Source organism: Erithacus rubecula, assembly GCF_903797595.1.
Source record: "Erithacus rubecula genome assembly, chromosome: 3".
NCBI classification, from domain to species: Eukaryota; Metazoa; Chordata; class Aves; order Passeriformes; family Muscicapidae; genus Erithacus; species Erithacus rubecula.
In genome coordinates this window covers 142,123,023-142,144,021 of record NC_136689.1, presented here as the reverse complement: position 1 = coordinate 142,144,021, position 20,999 = coordinate 142,123,023, and the positions used below count along the sequence as shown (strand labels likewise).

Sequence of the window (20,999 nt, the reverse complement as noted above, 5' to 3'; positions counted from 1 at the left end):
CCTTGTTCCATGTTGATGAGGTGCTCAGGCTTTACACTGAGGAGTAAAGGAGTGTGGATTCTTATTTTAGATTTTAAAGCCCTGTCAGCAACTCAGTGTTATTTCTTAAAATAGCTCAGGCCAGAATCAAGCTCAAGGACACTGCACACAGCCAATGCATCCACTGAGGTAAGTGAAAGTCACTGTGAAAACACACAATAATTTTATATTTCGGCACTGTGAGAGGCAGGGGTTGGCCAAGCTCATGTCTCCCCTGGGAGCTCCTGGCACTGTCCAGTCAGATGTCCTTAGGTCCAGCCCCACCAGCACCTGTCCTGCCCAACCCATAGATCTGAACTCCTTCTATTCAGCATTACCCCATTAATTGGCTGGACTGCATGTTCCTGAAGAACCTGGTGGGAAATATGGAGCACGATCTAGACCTTGAGGAAGATGTAGATGCCTCAGTTTAACTTGCTTTGTAAAGGCTTTGCAAAGCAAGTGTGAGGAAGTTCATACAACAAAGAACATCATGTAGCCTGATGATTTGAAATTCTGCTACCTGAGGCTTGCATGACAGAGAGAAAACATGTTTTTATTTGCTTGACAGGAGAGATGCAGCTAAAAAAGCATTTGTGAGCATAAATTCAATTTCTTTCATCCAAGATTCAAATCCCACTGAAGGGCAAAATATTCAGTGTGCCTTCATTCAGCTCAGCCCAGCCCTGCTTTGCATGTGCCATTTATCCCCTGCTGAAGCTAATATGGTTTCCACAGAGAACCCTGGGATGGCTGCCAAGCATTTCTGCTAATCTACAAACTCCCTGTGAGTTCTGATACCCTCCTGATGGGACTTTGGGAAAGGGTGAATTTCCCTCTATGCAAAACACAGGGGCATTTTGGAGACAGGGCTCTGTTTAGCTGAGGAACATAGAGGACCTGTATATGACCTGTCTCAGGGTCTCTCAGAAAGCCAAGTGACAGTCAAGGCTATACCTGCAAAGGTGCTGAGGTACTTAAGTCCTACTTGAGGATAATGGCATCACTGAATTCAGTGTGAGATTTCGGTGACTAGACATAGCTCTTCCAGAAGGATGAGATACTCAAAGGTCTTGGCTTGTATAGGAACAGAACTGAGTGAAGTTAATTCAGGCCATCAAATTGGTGTCCTTGCAGCACCTTTCACAGGATGAGCTGCACTTGCTGTGTGTGATACCCCTAAAAGCACACTTGTCACAATGCACCATCTACTTTCTGTATCATAACAACAAGGCTGAAACCGCATGAGGAGCATTTATCTTCTCAATAACAGGGGGACAAGGCAAGGAGAGCTGAGACTTTGAAATAAGGTTAAAGAATTGCTGCTTCAAAATTCACATTTCTGATGCTCAGCTAAATCTCAGCTGATCTACATTCAGGAGCACCTTGTTGGAAACAAACCCAGTGATATAAGCAGTGGCTCAAGTTCTGTATCACTCAGGCACTGTTCATTGGTGCAAAACTGAACTCCCAAAACAGGCAGCAACATTCAGAACAGGATCCCTACATGATCTTCTTTTCAAGTCATAGAGTAGGGATAATAATTCTCATCTGCATCTTAGTGAGAGTTGGGAAAGCTACTGAAGACATGACACAAGGTTTTTGTGCCCCAAAACGTTTTCTTCACCTTCTCCAGCTACACTGTTGTCTGAACAGAAGTTATTTATTCTCTTTACACAATTTGCATAATTGCTGATACCTTAGCAGACCCCTGATGAAAATGAGCATTTTGAGTTCCTTCATTCACCAGTGGGAATATCAAATGTCTTCAACAAGGCGAAATTCAAGCCACATAAACATAAGAAGTCAGTGAAAAACATATGCCTGCCCATGTAAAGAAGAAATGGAAAGCTTACCTTTGGACCTGCTGGCCCAGGCAGTCCAAATGCTCCTGGCCGACCTGGTTCACCCTGCAAGTAACAGAAATGCCACTGGTAAACACAAAGCTTTATATATAAAAGGCTAGGATAGCTCAAATAGTCAGTACATGCAGTTAGAAATAGTGACAGTCCTGAGTGCCATTACACAGAGACCCGAAAGTTTCCAATGCATTTTCCTCACAAAAATGAAAGCAAAAAGAGAGAAAATGAAAACTGAAGCAGTTTTTCATCTACTCTCAAAACACAACCAAGTAGTAAAGAATGAGTTCCCTAAGTTGTGAACAGCTTGTACTGATTACAGTGTGCAAAGATGGATTCCTTGGAGTTAACATAATGCATTCGGGCTTGAATTGTCACCTTGCAGTGTATAAACACATCTTATAAGGAATTCTGTGAGTGCAAGTGTGACACTATCCAGTTCCATGCAATGTGTGATGTGATGAAGTCACAGCAGTTCTGGAAGCAATATTGAAAAATTGTCACAGTTTTTCCAAAGACAGTCAGTCGTGGAACACAGAAGAAATAGGATGTAAAGAAAAGTGCTTTTTTGCAGTGTGTGTCACTCCTGTTGTGTATACCTGTGCTCCAGAGAATCCTTTCTCAAGCTCATTCAGTTGCCACCAAGTGACTGCCACAAAGGGACAGTGAATGACATGGTGAAGGTTCAGCATCAGGCTGAAGATATTTCTAAGGGCTGGCAATCAAGCAGTGCGAAGGATGCAAGGATCTAAAACACAGTGTCTGTGAGACACTGGAAAACACATTTGTGGTTTTGTGTTCCAACTGTAGTCCTCTTACAGGCAGTATTTAGTACTCTACATCCTTCCTTGAACTAACATGCCCTCCTCCTCTTAGTTTTTATCAGTGCACAAGAGGAGTTGAGGTCTTTTCTTTTGTGATCAAGGCTCCAATTTCTCCAGCCCATGTCTGTTGTGGAAACATAAGATGGTTCCTTGCATCTTTGCCATCTCTACTAGCCAAGGACTCCTTGCCAGCCATAAAACAAGTGGCTAGGCTCTGCAGCTGCATCTGTTTACTAGCACCAAAACACAGGCTGCTCCCTCTCCCTCCTTAATGGATGATACTAGAGCTGCCCTGGGGCCTCCAGCAATGGTTAATCCATGGGGCACCTGCCTTGGCTGCAAAGGTGTGAGGGACAATTTTGGGGCTGTGAACCTCCTGCCATTTGTTTCTGCTGCTCCTGAAATGGGCACACAAATCCCTCAGACATGCTCCACCCCAGGCAGATTGATTCCCACTGCCTGCCTCCTGAAAAGCAGGGTTACATGGGAGGGACAAAAAGGCTTACAGCTTCTCCTTTTGCTCCATCCCTCCCAGGGGGGCCAGGTGAGCCCAGGGAACCCTGTAACAACAACAGAGTTATCATCAGCACAGCATTAACACCTACTGCAAGTGCAGTGACACAAGCAGCACGTCTAGAGAAGAGTAAGAAATTAGGAGAAACATTTCAACACGAACATTTATTATTTACAGTTTCTGGAGGAGCTGCTGCTGACATTAACACACTAGGGACGATTGATGAGCTGCTAATGAGAAACTAGGAACTCTTGTTCACTTAACTCATCTAAAAATAAATTAATATAAAAGCTCTGGAGCTAATTAGACACATAACAATCGAGTTGTGCTAATATTATACTATCATCTTCTCTTAGCTTCTCTCTTCACTATTCCAGTGCTAATATTATACTATCATCTTCTCTTAGCTTCTCTCTTCACTATTCCATTGTCTCAAAAATCTCATTTTTATTTTTATTTTTTTCCCCTTCTTGATTATACAGCATTCATCCCAAAGCTCAGAAGCCTCTAGGCAGAACTATAATATACTTAAGTAGTAAGCCTAAAAGCAAACAGAAAAGAGGCCTTGATATACTCAAACAGTCCTCAGAAATTACTCTGGCCACTGGGAAGTGAGTCCCAGAGCTGTGAATATGCAAAGGTGTAGAAAACAAAGAAACAGAAGGTCAAATGCCACTTAAATTCAAAATTTTACCATTTTAAATCTTCCTATGCACCAGGATGAATGGAACTAAATATGCTGAGATTGGTAGCTGCCCAACTAACAGGAACAGCAGCAAATGTGGAGATAAAGCAAGTTTGCTGCCTGCAGCTGGCAATTTAAAGAACAAATGGAGAGTGGAACAAACAAAAGGCAAGTCAACACACAGTGAGGAGCTGCCTTAGTGTTTTTACTTCTAGGCACTGCAGCAGTTTTGTCTTAGGTGTGTTATTAAAAAAGGCTCAAGTGAGAAGCAGACACGGGCACTGCAGGCTGTAGGCTGTGATTGTACAGGGCTGGTTTGTTGGGTGTTACTTGGAGGGGCATCTTGCCTTGTGATCTGGAACATCTGCTATTTTATCAGAGGTGGAAAAAGTTTAAATTCCTAGAATTACTCCTGCAAACAAGGATTTGATTAAGGGATTTCCAACAAATGTGTCCAAAGTAAATACCAGTCAACAGAATTAGCTCAGTACTGGATTTAATTTTGGGGGTTTTTTTTAAGATGATGACACAGTAAGCAGTTAATGACCACCACAGTCTAAAAGTTATTTATGTTCAGTGCAAGTAAAGGCATAGTAATCTTTGGCCTTCTGTGTCTCATATTGAAGAGACTCTATGTTTCTATGTGTATTAGCACTGAGTTCCTGTTCTATTACATTTATGTATTTTGGAATTTTACAAAGTTTACTCAAAGCTCATGCCTTTGAGCTCTCCACAGTTTTATCAAATGTGGCTGAGCATCATCAGTATGTTTAAAACATTTAGGCTGTACTTTGATGAAAAACAGTACAACATCACAATCTTCTTTTCTGAGAACCTTGCTCACACAAAACGAAACAAAATATAATACAGAGGTAAAACAAAAGACTTAGAGGAGGGTCAGTTTTCATTAGACTTCCACAACAGCTTTATGAACTCTTAAATTTCTCAGAGTATAATCAATAATGACTTGAACTTACTTTTTCTCCTTTGTCCCCTTTCAGTCCAGGAAAGCCAGGAAAGCCTTCTTCACCCTACAACACCAATGGAAAAAATACCTCATATCAAATGCCATATCATTCTGTGATAAATCTATGTACTTTAGACAGTGCAGTTGTCATCTCTTGAGAACTGAGTCCAGCTGTTCACCCTCACTGTAACAATGCTGTGCTCAGTCACCTGTAACTTGCCCTTATTTGAACAGGTTCACTTTCAGTTTTCCATTCTAGAGCATTCCTTCCCTTCCTTTTTGTAATTACCATCCAGAATCAACAGTTTTCTAAGAAAAAGATTAGTGACCTACACTTGTTAAAAAAAAAAAAAAGAAAAAGTATTTGAAACATAGCAACACTTCCCTGAGAAACCTTCCTGTCACCATATTCCAAGGCACAAGGACTTGAAGTTTGGCATGGCCAACTTACTACAATGCCAAGTTCTGAATGGAATGCTATTTAAATAAATAGCATAGAAATTGACATGGAAAATTTTGGAAAAATTCAAATGTAGGAATTTTTTTCTCTCTAGCTACTCTCATTAGGACAAGAGACTAGGAGCTTTTTCCCCGTCTGCTTTTGTAAAAATTCACTAGCACAGAAAAATCCTGTTCCCAGAGCATTAAATTGCTAAGAAGTTGATGTATATATTTCCAAGTTGTCTGCATACACATAAGGACTACCCAAACATGTAGATAAATTCAGGTGAAATTTTACCACATGCAATCATATTTGTGGCTTTTTTTCTGTAAGTCTAGTCTAGCAGACTTAAATGGATGTATTCCTAGGGCAAGGTTCCCTATTTTGACAATAGACAGTGTTTGTTTGTTTATTTATTTATTTATTTATTTATTTATATTTATAGGTGTATTTGGCACTTAAAGGTAAACAGAGGATAGTATCTGAAAAATATTTGTCCTCTATATGCAAATTAAAGTCTTCACAATCACATTCCTTGCCAACAGAACCTTCACAAAGCACTCCAGAATTTCTAATGCAGCTGGTGGTAAAAACTGTCTCTGCTAGGTTCGAATGGCTCTCTAGTGAGATAGAAAACTCATCAAATAGCAAATGTGATTTTTGGGGAAATAATTTGCTCTAAGAGGTCAGTATAACTTGAAGAAACTTCTGTTCCATTGCAAAGTGTGTCACACAGATAGGAGAACAATTTGTGTCTTTCCTATGCAAAGCAAAAGGAGCTTGCACAAGGTCCAGTTAACTAGCTAATTCTCTTTCCTATTTTGTTTTTGTTTTGGTTTGGTTTTTTTTCCTGCCATTAAATAACAACTGTTTGGCAAAGCTTAACAAATTAATCCTAGGAGCAGTCAATAAGTCTGAGGCACAGTGCTCATAGAAATATTTATGCAGGACAGGAGAGTATCTACCAGCTTTTCAAGTTTTTCTCCAAGGAGAAAATTGCACAGAATCTGTACTCTAGAGACAGGTTTAACATCCCCTGGGGACTCACCACTGAAAGGTTACAGAGTGGGAAGAGCTCCTACTTCTGCTCCTTCTGCTGACTTCCAGTACAATCATTAAGGGCAAAAAACATCTCCCAGGTCGAGTCCAACCATTTACCCAGCACAGCCAAATCCACCACTAAAACACCTGCCACACCTGCATGTGTTTGCAACACTTCCAGGGATTGTGATTCCTTAACTTCCCTGGGCAGTCTGTTCCATTTGCTTGACCATTTAAAATTGCAAGCATTATGTAAATATGAAAAAGAAATAGCAGAGACAGAGAGCACAGGGCAGTGGAATGACTGCCAGGCAGACACTGTCTGAAAATGCTCTGGGATGAAACACACTGGGAGAACAGGCAGGCTCTGGCAGCTGGTATCCAGCCATGGGGAATAAAATTCCATCACATTCCTTGCACAAAGGCCAAGCCCGGTTTTGCCACTGAGAGGAATTAAAAATAATCCTGTATTCCCAGAGATTGGCTGCACTCCCAGCTTCAACACAATGGGAGTCAGGTGGAGACATGCAAACCACACATAGCTGTTTATGCCATGCAATCCTGTTGTCATCCATCTATTTCATGAATGTCTGAAACTCAAAGGCTGTCCTTTTCTGAAGAAGCATCAGGACCAGCACAGCAAGATAACAAGGACTTGGGAAATGAGAAACACCAGCAAAAGAAGAAGAAGCTACTGATAAAGAGAGGAACCGACTCTGTCTTCTAAGGTATCTTCCCTTAGGTTTACCCTGTATTTTCTGGAGTAGTTTTGCATTTTAGATGGGGTGACCTTTTGCATTTTTCATTAATAGCTTTGTGGAGAAAAACTTGAATGTGCAGGTAGTGGTACCTGTGAGGCATTTTGCAGTAACAAATATGGCATTTGCAGTAACATATAAGCTTGTCTTAGGAAGTTCTTAAAAAATGAAATACTGCAAGCTGAGGATTTCCGAACCGGAGAAAAGTCACTCTGAAAACCCCATCCTTCATTCCATAAAGAATTGATAACAATTCTGCAAGAAAATTAGGAAGGTTTTCCAAGCCATACTGAAAACAAAAAGTTTAACCAGAATTCAGTAAAAAGGACAGAAATTTGAATTTCTTTGTATTTGCTTTTAAATGGAAGCATTCAGAACCACACAGTGGATACAAAGCAAGGGGTAACCACTACTTCTGTTCTTCCAAGGGCTCACATGGGCACATGGGTTGTCCAGACTCAATCGACCAAATGAAGTTCCACATCATGAGGAACTTGAAAGCACAGGCAACTTTCAGCTGCTAGAGATTAGGGTGATGAAGAATGAAAATACTCCTCTCAGCTTCAGCCAACAAGAAAAAAAAATATTGGAGATCTGGGTAAGGACAGACACACCCAGAGAGGTTCCTTTGTTAGTTTGTGTACATCAGCAGAATTATTCTATTTCTGTATTTGAGGAGGGATGTCTTCCTGGAACACCAGCATCCTCTGTGTCTACCAGACCATGCCAGTTCCAGGTTAGTGATACTTCCATACTCCCCATATGCACATGTACCTTAATTTGTTGTAGGTCATGCAAAAATTCACCTCACTTGGGTTACAGAGATCCCCACTACCCCACAGTTTATGGAATACCATATGTTTATGGTCTGTGATGAAATTTTATCCACATTTGCCATGGCTTAACCCCAGGCAGCAGCCAAGCCCCACTCAGCTGCTCTTTCACTCCCCCACCAGCAGGATCAGGGAGAGAATCAGAAGGGTAAAAGCTGGAAAACTCATGGGTGGAGATAAAGACAGTTTAATAGGGAAGGCAAAAGCCAAGCACATCAAACCAAGGAACTAATTCCCTGCTTCCCATGGGCAGGCAGGGGTTCAGCCATCTCCAGGAGAGCAGGGCCCCATCACAGGTAATGGTCACTTGGGAAGAAAAACACCATCACTATAAATGTCACCCCCTTCCTCCTTCCTCCCCTCCCTTTATATACTGAGCATGAGTCACTGGAATATCCCTTTGGTCAGTTTGGGTCACCTGTTGTGGCTGTTTCTCTTCCCTACCTCCCCTGCTCCCCCAGTTTCCTCCCCAGTGTGGCCATGGAAAAACAGAAAAGGCCTTGGCTCTGTGTATGCCCTGCTCAGCAATAACAAAAACATTTCTGTATTGTATTTGTATTTGTATTTGTATTTGTATTTGTATTTGTATCAACACAAATCCAAAACACAGCCCCATACCAGCCTCCAAGCAGAAAATTAACACCACTCCATCCAAAACCAATACAACATCCCATGTAGATCCTGCTGTCTGAGTGGAGATAATGATGAAATTACAGAAAAAATAACCTTAATTGCTAGATGATGTATTTCATCAGAGTGGGAAAAACTAGTGCACAGATTTTGCCATGTCCAACCTCACAACAAATTTTGTCTGAACAGCCCTAAAAACGAGAAGGAAGGAATCTGCAGGTATAAGGAGAGATGTAGAGATAGAACAATTCTATATTACCTGATCCTAGAGAGACATCAGAAGCACATAAAGGAAATATTCCTCAGTGATGTTTTTAAGCAATACACTGAAATTCAAATGTTTTTCTTTCCTTCATTTGCAGCTCCTCAAGCAGCTGCCAAGTTTACAAATGTTTCTTCTAACTTGAGAACAGCTGCGGCCTATAATCACATATTTTATTTGAAACTCTGGGTTGTGGCCTATGTTAATGAGAATAGAGCAAGCTAAACAAAACAAAAAAAAAAAAGGGGTTGGGGGGAGGGAAGTCAGTCCAAAACACATGGCAAGATTCTCATTTGCCTGTCAAATTCAAATAAATCACTTGTCTCTTCCTTCAGCGTACGGAACAGACAACAGACGACAGATCATTCTAAGGTCAATTCCATACATTTTATTTATTTTATCTTCTGAACTACATCTCATACAAAAGTGCCACTTTTATAATCTTGGTATGAAATTAAAATTTCTAACCCTGTCACAAAATGTCAATGGAGGTGTCATTGGGAGACCTGCAAAAAAATCTGCCAAGCAGAACCCATGAATCACACACTCAGCATGCTGGCAGCTGCACAAACTGGGGGGTCTAGAGCTAAAAAATAGCAAGATTTGAAGGGAAATAGAATAATTGAGCAAGATTAAATGGAAACAGAAGGTAAAATTGAACTGTGGAGTGGTAGCAGTTAACCATTAACACCCCCCTCTCTCCTTTGTTAATTAACTTCACAGCATCCCTGTGAAATGAGAAAGGGGTGACAGCAACTGCAATATTGCTGTCACCTCATGAGGGTGATCAGTCAGAGGTACAGCAAAGAAGAGGACAAAGATCCCAGAGTCTGGGGCAAAGACAGAAACTCACTCAGATTTCCTGTGACTCAGTTCAGTGCCTTAACCATACATTTATTATTTCTCCTGACTCTCTGGCCTGCATCTCACTTGGCAGCTAGATGTTCATGAAGAATAAATGAGATGATGGGTAGCTGTCCTACTGCTGATCCAGGGTTACACACTGAATTGTTATCAGTGTTGTCAATTGTTATCAGTCACATGAAGTGGGAGGACAGAAGGGATGTTGACTTGGGTCTTCAGGTTCAAATGTCTTAGAGCATTTCCAAGAGACCTCGTGGTCTGGAAGAATGCAATATCTTTCTCTTCAGGGTTTCTCCATTCAAGGGAACCAACCAATGACATACTAAATATTTTATTGTAAATTTTGAGGTTTTTGTTGTTTTTTTTTTTTTTTTTTCTTAGGCAGGGCAAAGATCAGGGTTTCATTAAAAGCCAGGGATGATCTGCAGATCAACTGAGAGGCAGAGTTGCAGTGGATATGTGTCACCCAGCTCCATTTTCAAAAGCTGCTGACCATACAGGCAGCACAAATAACTGCTGTTCTCCAGTGTCCAGATGCAGGATTCTATTAGCTTAAGGATGCTATTAATATCTTGGCAAATTTGACACCAAAGCTGGCCTAGTCTATTGCTTCCACATAAAATAAGATACTCATCTCAACTTGGAGTATGCTGCGGTAAAGGTAAAGAAGAAGAAAGAAATGAAGAAAATCTTCTCTTCTGGGTCTCTGTATATTATATTCTGATTTCATAAAGAGAATGGCCATATGAACATGATACACAGGGATCAGCAGAAGTCATAGGTTCTGCAGGACTGTCAGGAAATCCAGCCCAGTTCAAACAACTGTTTAAATGATAACTATTGGTGGATTCTGTGTTTCAAACATATGGAAGATTTTATTCAATACATCACATAGAATTCAAAACTTTCCCAGGAGATACTAATTTTCAAAAACTCTCTAAACCCTTGGATCTTATAATGAATGTCATGGACCCTCCCATGGGACAAGAAGGGTCCTTCTGACCCTCCATTGAAGATCATGGATCTTCTGGGGAGAGCAGATGCCCCATTTCTCAGAGATTCCAACAGATATCTTGCTCTCAAGAAACCTGATACTCCAAATTTTCATAATAGGTAAAGCAACAGCTGGGCTGTAGCTAATTTGACACGTCATCTATAAGCTTGGTACTGCAGGAGAAAAGATGCATCAGAACCCACTCATGTGGCACAGCTCATAGTAATCAAGGTCAGTGTAGAGCTCAGAAAAACATAGAAACATCCTCAAGACTTCAAAGTTGTCACTGCTGCCCGGAATCCTGCCCATCAGCTTCATATTATCTGCTTCCTCACCATGATATTCCTTCACTCCCTAAGCAGGTGATTGCTGAGAGGCTGGGGTGGCCAGACACCCCTGACAGCTCCTGAGCTTCTGCTCCATCTCCAGCCCAGGCTGAGCCAAGTGGAGAATGTGCCTAAAGAAAGCAGCTCAGGGGAGTGCAAGAGGGAGCTCTTCTGTTTGAAATACTCAACAGCTGGAGTTGCTCAATCAATTGCTGCAATGTTCAAATTCAGAACCAGTCAAGAGTTTGCAGAGCTATTTATCATTTAACATAATGAATAGGAGGGAAAATATAATTGGGAGTAATCAGTATTATAACCCCACTGCACAGAGGAATACCTGACAAATATACTGGACTACAATGAGTTGGGTTTGCAGAAGTGAGACTAATAGATCCCAAAAGTTCATTAAAGACACATTTCTTAGAAACCTTAAAATATAAAAAAATATAACTCTGCTCCAGAAACTTTTCTGCCCTGAAGCACAAGTTGATGCTCCTTGCCAGCACCTGACATTACTCAGGACCAGACAAACAGCTTTCCAAGTACCAGAGGGAAGTCTTCATTGAAACAGAAAAATTATTCCAGTCATGGATCATGGCACTGATGAATTAAGTCCTTACATCTATAAAAAGTACACAGAAAATAGTTCTGGTCTTGTGGATGATTTCACACATAATGGCTGATACTTTTTCTTGCAAGAATAATCTATAAATTCCATTTGGTCTGCTTCTGGGAAGTTTCTGATGCTTGAGATCTCAACATACCCCTCAACAATTCAGAAGAGCTCCAAGAAGAGTTCATTAGGGCAGAGGAGTAATGTGTCAGAGCACTCCAAACTCTGGTGTTGATCTGCTTTTAACCATTTTCTGCTACTGATATTCCACATTCATCCCTTAGTCTATCTTCTGATGCCTCACTGAAATATGTGCAAAGCTTTTCTTCAGGATTAACTGCATCATCTAGTCCACGATTCCTCTCTTCCGGAAGTCCCTTCCTTTAAATCTCTCCCTGCTGGGTAAATTTGCCACATCACTGATCATTCTTCTCAATGCTCTTTGCAAGAGCAACATCCCTCCACACCTCTCTTTAAATGTCACAGCCAAACTGAAGAGAACATCTGCCTAAAGTCTTATCACCACCTACTTATAACTTGCAGTGATGCATTGCTGTTCATTGCCAAACACACCTGAGGCTGCTCAGTCAAGTCCTTGCCAAAGCTGTAAATCTCTTTGATCCAGCCAGACACAGAACTAGATGATTTTTAAAGCCCCTTCCAAACCAAACTATTCTATGATATTATGCTATTTCTTTATGAAGTACTGCTGCTCCCTTATCTCAGAGGTTATGACAAAGGTCATGATCCTTCTTCCCATTTTATTTGGACAATGAGGTATTGGAAGGGGAAAAGCTCTGAGCAAGACCTTATTTGGATCCAGTGACAAGGACAGAAAAAAAAAAAGTCTCCAGAGACCCACACCTACTCCCAATACCAAATGTATCAGATGTCCTTGAAATACCAACCACTAAGGGTCCACACACTGCTTCAGCAGGAAAGCAAATTTTGTCATTAAAAAACCTGACATTTTCCTCATCTGGCACATAGTACTATGTGTGCATTTATTACTCAGCAGGATCTGAGACCCAAAACTCCATCTTCCTGTCAATGCCAGAGACAGAAGGCCTTGTGGGCTCTGGGAGACACAAAATCTCAAGGTAGCACTTAAGAAAAAGGGTGAGAGACACAGAACAGGAAATTAAAGGTGTCCAGAGCTGCACTTGGGCAAATTAAGAACAGCATAAAATCCAGTGCTGCCCTGTCTCAGCTGCCCTTACCTGCCCCTTCAGGGAACCCATGAACAAGGCACCTGCACCTTCTCAGCCACCACAAACCAAGCACAGCCCAGCAACAGCTCTGATCAGTGGAAAAGGCAAAACCCATCTGCTTAACTAGAGAGATTAAGCAGCAGGGAGAAGGGCAGGGAGTGCTTAGGACACCTTTGATGGACCAGTGATAGCAATTTACTTTGTGTAATGATTCAGCTCTCTGTGATTCCTTAGGCTGTGAGCTGCACTTCAGAGGGTGTGCTCCAGACTGCTGGGAAAGCTGTTTTATTTCCCACCTAACAGGCTGATAATTCATACCTACCCACTACAATATCACTCTCAGGAGCATCCTGCATTTCAACAAGATTTATCATTTCCAGAATCAAGACAATCTGTTTTTTCCCACTCCCTCCTCCCAATTTATTTTCAGAAGAAACATGGAGCTGGCAAATTTCTCTCACATGTTTCTTTTCCTCATTGCCAGTGGATCTTGGCAGAGAAATCCTCTAAAGAAACAAGTGCTGGAGACTTTGTAAACTTCTGGCTGCCAGTAGATGTCCTTGCATACCAGCAATGTACCTGCCAACCAGGGGGCAAAGCTGGAAAGAAATACATTTTCTAAGTTTACGTAAGGGGAAAAAAAATGGAACTAAGTTACTAGCACTCTTATACTGCTAAGAATTAAGCTGTCACAATCACAATAAGTATGTGAGCTGACTTCAAGTTGTTTATTGCAATCTGCAGCTGTTATTCTGGGTCACAGAAAAACCCACAGAACTTACCTAAAACCCTGTAATTATGGTTAAGGAAAAGAACTCCATCAAACCATGGTTATTTGGCTCTGCAGAATGTGCTTTAACTACAGTTAGGGGGCACAAAAATAGTCAGCATGCAGACCAAAACTGGCCACATACACAAGAGGATTCAGCACATACTGAACACTTACTGAGTAAGGCAGATAGTAACTTTATGAGAACTCACCTTTTAATATGAGGATTCTGAGAAGAAATCCCAGATATGAACAACTCCAGTGAACTGTATGACAGTTTTATGAAGTAGATGAGGTATTACTATACTGATGTTTAAGTGCTGGACTGAGAGGTTAAGTGCTCTTAACCAGCACTCAGTAGCTAAGAATAGTTCCAGCACCCAAAAGAAAAAAAAAAAAAAAAAACAAACCAAAACCAAACCCAAAACATATATATGTAAAATCCCTGCAGATTTTGCTTTCACTTTGCATTACCAGGTCACTTTTACTCACATTACCTTTTATTCCGCAATAAAATAAGAAGACCTGAGCACTAAGAACATGAGAACATAACCCTGAGGAGGCAATGTTTCCATAGACACTGTCTCCAAGGAACACCAGTGACAGGGCATTGGGGTTTTGTTTTGGGTTCAAATTTCAACTCAGTATTATCTCTAAATTTGGAGATGTCTTCCCATCTTGTTACTGTCAAGATGTGCTCACTGAAGGAGCCAGCAGGGATGCTAGTGCACCAAGGCTCCTGCAGCCTGCTTTGCCTTAGCCTGTCTGGGGAAACCCTTCAGCTCACCAGCCCTGGATAAACTGGGTGGCATTTGTGAGTCTGGGGACTTGGTGACACTACCTGAACACCCCAGCAGCCCAAGCAGGTTCTGTAACCTCACTGGAGCATCTTCCCTGCACTGGGCTCACTGTTTCAGCAATGGAAAGGAAACACATATCTCTTGAAATGATAATTAGTTTTATCTGGAAGTTGCAGGAATAAGGACTATTTCTTGGTTCACATAAACTTTGGCCCCACTTCATTTAAAAACTCAGAGAACACATCCTGCTACTAAAAGTTCAAGCTGGTTGCTCCCTCTCCTTTGTTCTGAAGCTGTTTTCAAGCTTTCACCTCTGGCCCTTGGGTCTAAAAGATCACTTCCAGCCTGAGCCTTTACTTGCCAGCAAATCATACAAACCACCCTCCTTGTCCCAAAATGCATCCCTTAAAAAACACAGAGATGAAAGCTCTCTTTCTCCATCGAGCCAGCCTGCAGCACCAGACTCCAGCTATGCCTGCAACATTTTTTACAGGCAGATCTGCACTCATTTTCTTGTGTCCCAAGTTGCTGGATGCTGGCCAGCCCTGACCTAAAGGCACAGTGCTCGTGCTAATTTGGTAAGTCCTGCTGACAGCACAGCACAGGGGTAAAAAAGCAACAGGGCTTTCAGGTCGGGCCTTTCGCATATTCAGCTGCCTCGGGGCAGACAGAGCTCAGGGCTCTGTGTGGAGACACTGGATCTAACAGAGCAGATGTCCACAGCTATTCCAGAAGCCCTAAAAATTGCAATAACTCAAGTTTGGAAGAGAAGGGAAAGCAAAGCCTTTGTTTGAATGATCTCATGGGCAAGATGTACAGACCTAGAGGGAAAGAGGCTCCTCAGCCTAATTTTAGGGGAACAAAGACTTGCTGCTCTGCTCAAGGTCTTTAGAGCCCAATTCCAAGTCTGGATGTCCTACAGTTTAGCCCAGAGCCTGAACTATCTGCCTCCTTTTCTTTTCTATGCTTGGCCTTGCAGTCACTGCATCTCTAATAAGCCAAGCCACTTCAGAGACTTTTTTTCTCCTTAGAAATACTATAATAATTCTTCCGCATTTTTATCAGTCATTACCATAAAAAAAAAAAATCTAGGAGAATACAGACTTAATCTACTAAAGTTGTTTCTCATAGTCTTTGCTGCCTGTGTGATTATTAGCATGAAGGGAGACAGATAAAGCACAAAAGGAAAGCTTGGATACTCTTGGAAACTCATTAGTGAGGGAAGTCCCAGCGCAAAACATAACGAAACCTTCATCTACCACCTCTGCAAAAAACTGGGGGTTGGAGTTAGAGGTTTTCTCCTCTGACTAATTGGTTTCCTGTGGAAAAATCATCGTAGTGAGCACTTGATCCATTTGTTTCCTGTCACCTTTTTCATGCTTCCTGCTCTTCCTCAACAGGTGTGAATAGTGTTGGCCTAAATCCTGAATAAACTATGGAAATTTCTGTCTCTTTCTGGGCAACAAAGGTGTTAGGAATATTCAAGATTTGTACAGAAGTCTAAGAACAGCTACCAGCAGTCAAGACAAAGGTGCAGTGAGCTCCTGGCCCATCTGCCTCAGTTTTCCTCATGGGAGACTTCTCAAACCTTCTCTCGTGTCAGCAATCACAGTTTGCAGAGCTCCACTGACATCCTGAAGCAAAGAATGTCTTTGTAGTCACTAGAGGTTTACAGATGTCTGTCTAATCATATGTACTGTTTCAAACACCAAGTTTTAACCTCCAGAACAGTCTGCAAGGAGGTGTTTCAATACCTGCTAGATGAAAACCAATTTCATTTTGTTCATGTCATACTTGCTTCTCCTTCAGTTTTACAAGAGAACAAAGAGTGAAAAAATAATTTCCCACTAATATCTCCATACCACTCAAATTTTGACAGATTTGCATCTTATTCCCCCTAAAGTCATCACATTTCCAAGCACCTTCCTGCCTGCAGAGCCTTCTCACTGCTCTTGGTCTTTGGGATGCTGGAAGGGTGTCTCAGCACCATTGCATAGTGCTCAGGACTTTGCAAGACAAAGGAACAAGTTTTGAAACCTCTCAGTTAAATTTTACATGGAGGCATTAGAAGGGCTGTGCCCAGGAATGGAGACCTCAGGCTCTACAGAAACTCCTTTGTCAGACATGAATTCTCTGACTTTGATCAAGTTACTGAAACTCCATTTTGCTTGAATCTTCCTCAAAAATGCTCTCCAGCTGCTCCTGCTGCCCTCACTCCTCCCCTGCCCCTGCTCCTCTTCAACCAATAGAGATTTGAAGGTGTGAGTTACAACCCTTCCAGGATCAGGAGATCTGGTTTAGCAGATAGCCACTTGAATAGCCTCCAGAATAAAGCTAAAGCATTCCCTTTCAGGGTAATGATGTTACAGAATTGGATATTTGCCCACATATAATAATCAGTTCAAAAACAGTATTTGCAAAAGTGAATGAACACACAGTAAAGGAACACAGATTTATGAGCAGAAATAGGACAGACTATTGAATGTGAAAGGGAATAAGAACTCCAAGGGCTGAAAGATGACAGTCAGCAGTGGAAATTTAAGATCCAATACAGAGTAGCAACAAGTGAATGCCACCTCTCCAGGAAATCCACTTGAGAGTGGTTTACAAGGGCACCTGTAGATGCATTGTGGTGTTTTTCTTTTTTTCTTTTTAATATCTGTGCACAATAACTTGGCTGTATACACATTTTGTACAATTAAAAGCATCCTCCATCACTCTGAGCAATTTAGGCCTGGCAGAACATACCAGGCTGCTGCTTGAACCAAGTGAGTTTCCTGAGTTTAAGTCACACAAGTCCTCATGTCAACACAAATCAGGATTTTAGCCACAGCTCCCATTATCTTGGGGTTTACCACTAATGATGTGCTTGACATGTTATATATGCAAATACAAGCATCCTTTTGGCTTTAACTTGGTGATATAACCAAGGTGATGACCTGGAGAAGCAAGACCAGTACCTCTCATGTCCTTCTGGAAAAGCACAGGATTTTTCCTTCTGACAAATGCCTCAGACCTCACACAAATGCTCTACAAACAGTACTTGGCAGCAGCATGGTATGACAGGTGTCTGGCACTGTTTGGCACGGCTGGAGAGCAAGGCTAGAATAAGGGGGTGATTTTCATCTTGTCATCTCAGTCTTTTCAAAGGTGAGACCACTTTGTTCCATCAACATTTAGGATGTGAGCCTTGTCCTTTTAAAGGATCCCACAGCACATGCATGGCAACAACCACACAGTCTGCAGCTGTTAGTGAAGTCCAGCATCTCTGATCCAGCTTTCCAGCACCGGCTCATCATACCCATAAAAATCAAGGAAACAAAGCTGTCACAGCCAAAGGGAGAAACAAGAATTCCTGCTCATGCAGCCATTGCAGTGCAGTAGGCAAAGGAGACACATGAATCCTGTCTTTCCAGGTGTTCTCCTCTCTGGGAAGGTTTTGATTTCACAAGTTATTCTACTTCAGTGGTAACTGGCATTGCAGGCACTTGCAGCCCTGCTCTCTGTGGTTCTGGTACTTCTTGGGCACTGGAACAGACTGTGCAGGGCATGGTCATGGCACCAAGCCTGTCAGAGCTCAAGAAACATCTGAATTGTGCTCTTAGTTACACAGTTCAGTCTGAGTAGTCCTGGAAGGAGTGGGGAGTTGAATTAGATGATCCATATGGATTCCTTCCAACTTGAGATAGTCTATGATTTTATGATTCTGGATCCCAAGGTTCTCTTTTTAATCAAGTCAGCAACATAAAGCTGACAAATCTTTGCTTTGCATCATCAGCAGCACTGACACTGAGCCATTGGGTGCACATGGGGCACAAACACCCTGGGTCCCATAAACCCTCCCTCCACAGATGAGAACAAGCTGCCTCAGCTGGCAGAGGCACCAAATAAACACAACAAGCTGACCACAGACTCAGCATCCCCAACCCTACACATTTGTTTGGGTGCTCAGTACTGTTTGGCTACTCCAGCTGAGGAAGTTCTGCACTGTGACATCTCTCTACTTTTCTCTCTCCAGACCTGAATACCTGTTTATCTCTGCATGAAAATATTACAGATGGAATCATATTTTCTGACTTTTTCTGCAGAGTTCAAAACATAAGAAAACAAGAACTTGCTTCAACCACAGCACAACTAATACCATAAACATCATGTTTCCCACCACACTGCTGGCTCTCACCACCTGCCAAACATGAGCTGGTTTCCAAAGGCTGAATCCTGAGTCTCAAAGGCTAAACAGTGTCTGCCAATGGGAGAACTGCAGGAAAATGAATGCAGAAATGTGCTCTTTATGGCCCCCATGTCTCTAGCCTGGCTCAATAATATTTCCTGCCATGAGCAACTGGCGTTTCAATTGTAATTTCAGATGATGAATTACCACTGTATACAATCAATATATCATAACCACAGAAAGAGCAAATGAGAAGCTGCAATGGGCATAAATGCCATGTTCTCTCTAGTGCAGCATTCTTCCTTTCCTGTCACAATCCAATATTGTTTGAAATTCTCTGAGCAATTGAGTAGCCACAGATTCCCTGAAAAACATCTCAACAAATTCTTAATCTCCTTTTCAATACGAACTATGACTTATTCCTTAATATGTTCATCTCCTACCCTGTCAATCTTTTGCTGCTGTTCCTTGCAACTTGAAATTTCATTTTGATCATAAGGAAAACACCCTCAACCAGGTGTGATATGGAGCTACAGACAGAAAGAGCTAATTCTCTTCTGAAGTCTAGGCATTGAGACTCATTTTTTTCTGTGCAGAATGGAAAGTCTGCAGTCAGAGTTGCCTCAAAATCACCATCATTTTAAAATGCAAATAAATCCAGTCCTGCTACTTGTTTCCCACTGTTGATCACCAATTAAAGAGTTTTCCAAGACAGATAACACAGAAATATTTAGTGGTTATTCCGTCGTCTCAGTTTCAACCTCCAAGTCTTATTACTCTGTCCTGCCTAATATTTGAAGTTAAAAAATTTCCAACTTTTTTCATTCAGTTTATTAATGAAAAGATCTAATTGGAAGAAAGACTGACAGACTTCTCATAAGCCAAATTTAATCCTGCTGAAAAATTCAATAAACTCAAAATTATGCTTTCCTTCTGTTTTTCATCCTTCCAGCCAATTCCTTTAGTGCGTTATCCTCCATGAACTCACTGCTGCTTACACAAAGTAAAGATTATTATTTCAATTTGATAAGATTTTCCATGGCCAGTGCACAAAGAAACTCAAAGAAAAAGCAATGAACACTCAAAAGCTTGTCTGCAGCAGGAGGCATAAAGGTTCCCCACAAAGACCTAACTGAGTCACATCTTTTGTATCCTGTGCACTCCAAAAGCAACCTCTGAACCACAGAAGGCCATGTTGGACCAGAATTAGATCTTACCTTTTCTCCTTTTTCTCCTATGCCATAGGCTTTGCCCTAAAAACGAAAAAAAAAAAAAAAAAAAAAAAAAAAAAAAAAAAAAAAAAGAGGGGAAAATGTACATTTAAAAGCAAGGATATCAAACAACACTACAAATACATATTTCATGTTTTTCTTGTTATGCATCCAAGATTTATCTCTCTTTATATATAGATATACAAACCACTTCACAACTACTATAGGAAAAGCAATTTTGTTTGGGAAATAATTCCTTGATAATAATTCAGTGACAAATTAAACTAGAAACTTATCCCAAATTCTCCCACTGCAGCCAGAAAAGCATCGTATTTTTTATTCATGGAAGAGCATGATGTTACATTTCCAAAAAGAAAGTTGCCAACAACGCTTACTGGAATGGATTTTATGTAGGGTTAAAGATTTTCTTGCCTAAAAACTCAGCCTGGATTTGCATTAATTACTGCTGGGGAAGGCTGTGTCTTGTAAAAAGTCAAGAGAGATTTGCATCTTCTTTGTGTTCTGTTGCCTCATATTGTCCCCCTGCAGATGTGCAGCTGTGGTAATCAAGTGCATCCAAGTAATGTATTTAATTAGAAGGTCAATATTTTAGTTATCATCTGTACCCAAGGATGAAACCTCCATTTGCCCCTCCCCAAGAGAGGCCAGTGAGTGCCAGGAAGATCAGGCTCCTCCTGGGACTCAGGTCCAGCAGAGGGAACAGCTTTGATCAGGGCACACAATCTGAGCAGGTTCTCACCATAAAGGAGAAAGCAACTACTTACATTTTCATCTGCTTTAGCAAAATCATTGGGTGTTTCTTACTTACTGACTCTCCTTTCTCTCCTCGGAGTCCAGGAAGCCCTGGGATGCCTCTTTCTCCCTTGAAATAGAAAATGTGTTAATATCACACAGCTAATTCATTCCTTTCTTAGACACAGAAGGAAAGTGATGCAACAATGGTTTGACTGAAATTATGGAATTTATGGACACTTTTGGTTCCATCACTCTCTACAGCCAAGGTTTCAGCTCCTGCCCTAAGGACTGGGTGTACCTAATTGCATGCCTTGAACATCCAAGTTTTCAGATTGATTTTCTGTCCTATTTTTCATATGAAAATACAGGTCCTTTGGAGTGCACTGGCAAGGCAGAGTTTTCTCCTGTGAAGAACTTCAGAAGCCCTTATTTTTTATTAGGAGAGGAAATA

At 41.4% G+C, this 20,999-nt stretch overlaps 1 protein-coding gene across 1 annotated transcript in view; it reads right to left on the bottom strand.

Moving 5' to 3' along the window:
• Positions 1–20,999, bottom strand: part of COL22A1 (collagen type XXII alpha 1 chain) — a 220,377-nt gene that overhangs the window by 103,666 nt on the left and 95,712 nt on the right. The window contains exons 12-16 of the mRNA XM_079301128.1: positions 20,622–20,675; positions 19,799–19,834; positions 4,878–4,931; positions 3,208–3,261; positions 1,875–1,928 (exon numbers count right to left, since the gene is read on the bottom strand). Of these exons, the coding sequence (XP_079157254.1) occupies positions 1,875–1,928; positions 3,208–3,261; positions 4,878–4,931; positions 19,799–19,834; positions 20,622–20,675 (252 nt within the window). The remainder of the gene's footprint in view (positions 1–1,874; positions 1,929–3,207; positions 3,262–4,877; positions 4,932–19,798; positions 19,835–20,621; positions 20,676–20,999) is intronic.